Genomic DNA, 7,868 nt, shown 5'->3' on the forward strand with positions numbered 1-7,868 from the left:
CTCTCTGCTTGCATCAAGAGATCTTAAGATTTGTCGTATCTGTCCCGAATGAAATTTAGAATTGGACAAAACTAAGGTGGGGTAGTTTGATTGTATAGGACAAATGAAATTTTGAATTGGACAAAACTAAGGTGGGGTAGTTTGATTGTATAGGACAAATGAAATTTTGAATTGGACAAAACTAAGGTGGGGTAGTTTGATTGGATGGTGACTCACATCTCGTAGACATATTTGAGATCTCTTTAAAGTATTGTTGACAACGATTTTATTATATTATATTATATTTTATTGTTATTATTATTATTATTATTAATTAGTATTATCGTGGTTTCATCAACTTCATCTTCTTATACAAATTTTAATAATATGAAAAATGAAAATTGAATATTTCTAGTGAGATGTCTTTTAATATCCCAACCACACCTCTTTTAATTTTGCAACGATTATGTGGTTTAGTTCCTCAACCATTTGTAGACTCTCCAATCTACTACATTATTGAATATTTGTATATCTTAAAATGTCTTAATCTAATCCCAGGCCTCCCTTATAGATAGTTTTAGACTCTAAGATTACGAATGTCGAAACCAATATTTAGAAGAGTCCACATATAAATTTAAGGTAAGTTTTACAGGGTCTTCCCAATTTTGTTAAAAGGCCTCTCCGTAAACAATTTCACTTGGTACATAATCATCGAGGGGACCCTTTTAACAAAAATGAGAGGGCCCTTAAATTTAAATGTCAAATTATCATACACTTCCTCATACATGTTTTGTGTTAATTTCTAAGTAAAATCAGTGTCATCTTTACTTAAGAATATTGCTCAACATACTTGGTAAATGTAAGAGAATTAAGAGAAGAAAACTCAGAAGAAGAGGAACCTGACTCGAAAGAGTACTAAATCAATACTACTATAAATTTATCTTTATTGTTTTTCTAGTTTCCTAATAGTTCTAGTTTTATTTTTTTATAATTATAAAATATGATGAAACGTAAACCATATCAATACACCAAAAGCTATTAATAATCAAATTATTTCAAGACTATTCATGGTCTCGTTATACTAATTCACATCATCGTCATTATAAGTAAACATATCACCATCCTTGTCATTGTGACCACCTTAACCTGCAACCATATATTTGCAAGCGTGCGGACAAAGAAAGGAAAAGTCTAGATGGCCGATAATTGTGCCATATCTTGGCCTGAATGAGGATGTGGCTGTCTAGGAGTGAAAATAGGCATGAAACATCGTCGGTAGAGCAACAATATCCGGCCATGTAGCCGTGCTAATAAAGAAAATATATGTTGTTCGGAAGGGGCACCCCTCTAACTTTAAACAAATCATAAGACTTTAGGGTTATATAATAGTAATAGACTTCACACTGCACTCTTTGTTACAAATTACATAACCCATTATTAGGTTTTGGGATATAAACCCAAAAACCAAGCAAAACAACTACGAAGATACGAGTACTTCAAACAGGCAAAGACATAAACAAGGTACCTCCATGCTTAATTGCTACTACAATTATCTTAGACACCCCCCTTCTTGAGGTGAAATTCAGAGTTGAGATCTTTAGTGATTTGTTCAAACCAGGCTAAATAATCATAGGGATCAGGGACATCTTCACTCTTCTTCTCATATATAAGTTCCCATTTCACCAAACTCCCATCAACTTTACCATCAATTACTCTTGGAGTGGTTGTAACTTTGGCCTGGAAGCTCTTGAAAGTATTAAAAACATCCCCGTCCAAGACGACATGATTTACAGATCTCTCCTCATCGTTCACCACCGTCTTCTCCTTCACATTTATAACTCTACCCCCTGCATATATTCATCTCATTATATTAAAACAAAAATACTAAAAAAGAATAAAACGGTATAAGCATCAAGGCATCATTAATTAGATAATATTACCAAAGGCATAATGCCAGAACTTGACAGGGGAAACACCCGCTCCATGGTCACCGTCTTCAAGAATTTCAACGCTTTTGTAAATATGAGGAATATGTTTTGGTATTTCATGAACATCGTCCTTCCACAACTTATAAAGCTTGTCAGCTGGGCACTCAACCTCGTTTACAACTTCAAGTCTTCCAATCATCTTGTTCTAACTTGAATCTTTCTTGCTAATTGGTTTGGTTATTGTTTTGTATTGTTAGAAGAATGATGGATGGGTTTATATAGAAAGGAAAAATAGCTAAGACATCTTAAAGCAACGAGATTTACGTGAAGCTAATGGTTAGGTAGTTCATTAACTAATGAAGGAAATTTTGAACAGATTGTCTTAGTTAGACCTAATATATTTGTCCTTACTACCTCCTTTCTCCTAGTAGGGTTGAGATGTTTTTTACTGCTTGGTTTTTGAGAAGAGAGATGCTAGAATCACAAAAGATTTTGACAAAAAAAAAATCCCAGCTGATGTGGCGGTTGTGATTTTCATCTCTCAACGGCCTAGATTTGGTCAAAGTTTGAAACCACACCCGCCACATCAGCTGGGAACTTTTTTTTGTCAAAATCTTTTGTAACTTTATCATTTCCCTTTTGAGAATAGTTCTATACCAAACATACAATTTCATAACCAACTATGTTTAAATAGAAAGGCAGATATGGACTTAAATGCCATGATTCTTACTGTTGTCCTTCTCATTTAATTTTTTTCCCTAACATATTTTTGAATTTCATACAAATATTAACAGGTTCTTTTTATTTTTGTAAGTGAAACGCTGAAATCGGTTTATACTTGTCAAATAAATTTATGACTTAACATGTGTCACCATGAAATTACTCAAGTTTGATCAAGAAACTATGTTGGTTTAGCTATTGGTTTATTGATGTTTGTCGATTGTTTTTGGATATTCATGTTCTCTGTTTGTGATGAAGAACAAGTAACTAATGAGAGTAACCAGAAAAATAAACAATCACACTGAACACAAGAGATTTACGTGGTTCAGATTGTTATTACTTCACGACGAACAACGACCCGATGATTTTCAGTATGATAAGAGTTACAAGTTACAGAAAGGGATTCATAGGAATGCAAAAATATCATTATGGTTTTAGTTTATATAGCCCGCTGAAAACCCTAACCCCACACCCTCTCTCTTTCTAATTCAGAAATATACATGGATACTACACTGATAACCGCCTTAACAGATGCTTTGGCTCCAAGATCAACCCTGCTTTTGAGATCAATCCTGCTAAACGGGTCCAAAAATTCCTGAAAGCGGTTTAGCGGGTCGCAAACCTGATTAGATATCGACCTATATTCAAGACACTTTCAACATTCTTCATGATTTTATTGTTCTTCATGTTCATCACGTTTTTTGTATTTTTCGTTTTATTAGTATTCAATTTTGCTACTAATTAGATGTAAGTGAGTTTATTAGAAGAACTTAGAGTCTGGTAAAGTGTCTGCGTTGGGTAAGTTTTTTTTTGTTCACCGGCCTTTGGTGTAGTGGTTGGAACCCCTCTTAAGCCCATGAGATCGTAGGATGAAGTCTTGCTAGAAGCAGTTTGTAATCAAGATTTATCCCATGTAATTTAGGCATTAAAATAAAGTAATTAATGTAATAAATTGGTCGGGCTTTAGGCTTCTTTCATGTTGTCGGGCTTTAGGCATTTTCATTCATGGTTTAATTAGGCGGTTATCGTGTGTATCACATCTTCATGATGTATAAATAATGCCTTGCAACGACTAACGTAGATCGTAGCTGAATTCTCAATAAAAAATAAAATTCAATTTTTTTTTTGTATTTGTCTTTTAATTTCTTTTATTCAATGGTTTGAGTTGCTTATAAAGCAAACCTATTTCTACCAATTCACTATACTGTTGACACATTAGTGATACATTTGTGTATTTGTACGAGGAAAAAAACAAATATTCACAAAACATACACTTTCTACCTATTTTATATCAAGTTTGGACCTTAAATCTATTATATATTTTATTTTGGTCTTACCGCCCCCAGATCCTGAAATAAATAGTTCAAGTTATAAACAATATATTTTATAAAATTGTTCCTGTCTATTTTAATAACTCTCCGTAAATAATGATCTTGAATCTTTATTGTTTGTCGACCTCCAATTCAAAACCGTTGGTACCCAGCTAATATGTCCTAAATAATGTTTACTTCACAAAATTTCCTAGCCAATCCGTACTAGTTATACCTTGTAGTGCCCCTAGTAATATTTTGGGTTGCCTGCAGTAGGATCACTTGAAATAAAAAAAAGGCCAGCGCTTTGAGGAACGCTAAATAGTTTTCGGGGTGTGAAATTTTAAAGGGAGTATGTAGAATTTTAGAAATTTTTTGAGAAAATAAATTTTAAGGGGAGATAAAAAAACACTCCACCTCACCTCAATCTCTCTCCACCTCACCTCTTTGTCTTCTCCGATTAGGTCGCCGGCCGGAAAATTTTCCGGCCGACGACCTAATCGGAGAAGAGAAAGAGGTGAGGTGGAGAGAGAGTGAGGTGAGGTGGAGAGAGAGAGAGAGAGCTGAGGTGGAGAGACAGAGAGAGCTGAGGTGGAGAAGCTATGTTGCTTTCCCCCTAAATAAAATTGTCAAACAAAATTGACCAATTTTTGACCAAGTCTTCACACCTCGGAAACTATTTAGCTTTCCCCAAAGCGCTGGCAAAAAAAAACCCTAGACCATCATCCCTCACTTCCATTTCTCTTGCTGCCGTGAGTTTGTGGTTGCCTACACTAGAGTGAGAAAATGGGAAGATGATTTGCTTCCCTCCTATATTGCCTCAAACCCCATATTAATCCTTTTAACCCTACCACTACTACTTTACTTCCCTTCATTCCTCTTCTTTTATAACAACAAGTGCTAGAGATAGAGATAGAGATTTTGGTTCTAGAGAGAGAAAACTAGGGCAAAGTGAAGGAGAAGGAGGGATCAAAGTTTGGTGATTTTCTTTGTTGTTCTTGGTGTGGAGCTTGGCTTGCTTTGGATCTAAGGTAGATTTCTATCTCTCTAGGGCTTGAATAGTCATTTTTATAGATAAACCTAGACAAACTAGATGAAACTACAAACCCTAGATTTTAGTATTACTTGAACATAGATTAGGGTCCTTGACACAAATATATATACTATAAGTAGTAGATTTATATTCCTACAAACTTATTTTTAGGTCACTTTGAATCTCATCTATGTGTTAGATTTTGACGATATTTGCTATAATGACATCCTTGATGAAACATACAATCTTCATTTACATTTTCATGCTAGATTCATGTATTACAATGATATTTAGGGCTAAATCTCTTAATTTTCCATGATTTTAGTATATAACTCTTATAATTAGATGCCTCTCACTCTTGGACAATACTCTTTATATAGATACATGATCATGTCCTAGAACTCAACATGATATGAGAATTTTAGGCTATTATCATCATTGATTTATTACTTGCAAACATTATAAATATGAAACTCGTATGTCGCAATATACAAACGAATATGATTTTGATTTATGTATGTTGTGGTGTGATGCTATTATATGTGTCTGATGTGATGGAGTTGGTGGAGGGTTGTGAGAATTTTGTGGTTGGTTCGACCCTCTCTACCGGATGTGATATAGGTATGGAGCGTATCGGGTCGGCGCTAACACAATGGATGACCTTGTGGACCACACTCTCATACAACGTGGATACCAACTTGTCATATTGCTTTTGGTTGTTTATTACAAATGGTGTGATATTATGTATGTGTGACGTGATGGAGTTGGTGAAGGGTTGTAAGAGTTTTGTGGTTGGTTCGACCCTCTCTACCGGATGTGATATAGGTATGGAGCGTATGCGGTCGGTGCTAACACAATGGATGACCTTGTGGACCACACTCTTACATAAGGTGGACACCAACTCGTCATGTCGCTTTTTGTTGTTTGTTACATATGTGGTGCACTTTATTTCTAATGGTCACAACTCGGATACTATACTTGGACATCTTTACATGATATGTGGTTGTCTATTTGTTTTGGTAGCTCTTGAAACTGTCTATTGAGGCTTTAGAGGTTTCGAAATCTACTTGTTGGGGTCTGACCCAACCTTTTATTTTTCAGGACAAGAAAATCGGGAAGTGCCGCCTGCTTGAGTCATAGTTAGCCTTGGAGGAGTTTCTTTAGTGGGTTTCTTTCTTTCTTTAGGTAGTTATTTGGAGTTGTATCTCCTAAACATTTGGTGTTATTTATGTTTTATCTTGTCCGACATTTGTGTCGATGATTTAGAGACATCCTGTGAGTTTTGAGAAACTTGATAAAGTTTCATTAGTTGATTTATTGTTACTTTTTGAGCTTCATGTTCTATACTATTTGTCTCCTTGATGAGTATATCCTATATGTTTACTGTTATGCGGAGAAATACTTTAAATTTAGGTTTTCATGGCGGCCGACGTGGAAATCTGGATTTGGGGTGTTACATACCTACTTATAGTGGTAAAGTGAGTTTTTTAAAAGAAGAGTAATGTTAGAGAATCAGGTAGACTCAGGCTAGAAATCTTAGGTGGTCTGTCGCGGTTCGTTGTTTAATTAGTACTAGATCAGAATCATCGAAAGGTCAGGATCGTCGAAGGCACGAATCTTGACAAGCCACGTAAGATGTCAACATACTAATAAGTCCAATCCACACTGCATTCTTAATTGACAACAATTTAGTACACAACCTCCAAACATATTTTTAGGTACTGGGATACACACTGACAGAAAGCAGACATAGTAAGATATTGCTCCAGGCAAAGAAATAAACAAGGTAGCTCCATGGCTTTATTTTTACACACACACACACATATATATGTGTGTGATTATGCTGCAGTTGTAGTAGGCAGCTTCTCAGCGAGGAGCATTTGACCGTCCATATCTGTGGTGGCTTGTTCAAAGAAGTCCAAATAACCCGTTGGATCAGGGACACTCTCATTTTTCTTCTCATATATCAGCTCCCATTTCACCAAACTCCCATTAACATGACCATCAACTATTTTCGGAGAGATGGTTGCCTTGGCCTCGAAACTTTTGAAATCATTAAAAATGACCCCATCCAGCACGACGTGATTCACCGATCTTTTCTCGTCGTCAAATATTGTCTTCTCCTTCACATATAAAGTTTTACCCCCTGCATTTTTCATCGTGTCATGATATATAGTTAAGTAAATAGCATATATATGTGGTGTTTTTCTTCTAAATTGTTTGAGATCATGACTTATTTCGGTTAGGGTTACCGCAGTTATTTCAAACAATAAACTCTTAAAATGGACTTATTTAATGTCAAACTTTTTTTTTTTTCAGTGTACGAATCAAAAAATACGACATTCTGAAATCGGTGAAATCTGAACTAGAAAAAATAAATGCCACCTTGGTAAGAAGCAAGCAATATAAGTATGAAACAAAATTAATAACAAAATCATTGATTGGATTATATTACCGAAAACATAACGCCATAACTTGACTGGAGCAACACCGTCTTCGAGAAGGTCGACACTCTTGTAACAATGAGGAATATGTTTTGGTATGTCATGAATATCTTCCTTCCATATCTTATAGAGTTTCTCAGGTGAGACTTCAACCTCAGTTACACGTTCAAGTGTCTCAATCATCTTTATCTCTTCCTCACTTAGTTCTCCAAATTAATATTTTGCTTATTGATTGTATGATGAGAAGAATGTTGCTGGAATGAGTTTATATAGAAAAGGAAAAACATCTACAACAAACTGATGGCTTATTGTTTATATATTTTTGGGGAACTCCTTTAACGACTAATTTATTAAAAAGTATATGACTAGTCGTTAGCCTAGTAGAACTTTGTTTCCTTTTTAAGAACTCTCCTGTTTTTCATTGTAATCTTCTAGGGTTTCTCAATCTATCTTC

The 7,868-nt window shown here is 35.1% G+C and overlaps 1 protein-coding gene across 1 annotated transcript; it reads right to left on the minus strand.

The window, feature by feature from the left end:
- Positions 1–1,331: 1,331 nt before the first annotated feature.
- On the minus strand, positions 1,332–7,648 carry LOC147563732 (MLP-like protein 28). Its single transcript, XM_086658222.1, has 4 exons — positions 7,426–7,648; positions 6,815–7,116; positions 1,920–2,112; positions 1,332–1,826 (listed from the first exon to the last, which is right to left on the minus strand). Exons 1-4 carry the CDS (start codon positions 7,595–7,597, stop codon positions 1,534–1,536), a joined length of 960 nt encoding a protein of 319 aa, XP_086514348.1. The 5' UTR covers positions 7,598–7,648; the 3' UTR covers positions 1,332–1,533.
- Positions 7,649–7,868: the final 220 nt, after the last annotated feature.

The sequence above is a fragment of the Eschscholzia californica genome, unplaced genomic scaffold, assembly GCF_041429995.1.
Source record: "Eschscholzia californica isolate CP2 unplaced genomic scaffold, dmEscCali1.0.p SCAF_1, whole genome shotgun sequence".
Classification (NCBI taxonomy): domain Eukaryota; kingdom Viridiplantae; phylum Streptophyta; class Magnoliopsida; order Ranunculales; family Papaveraceae; genus Eschscholzia; species Eschscholzia californica.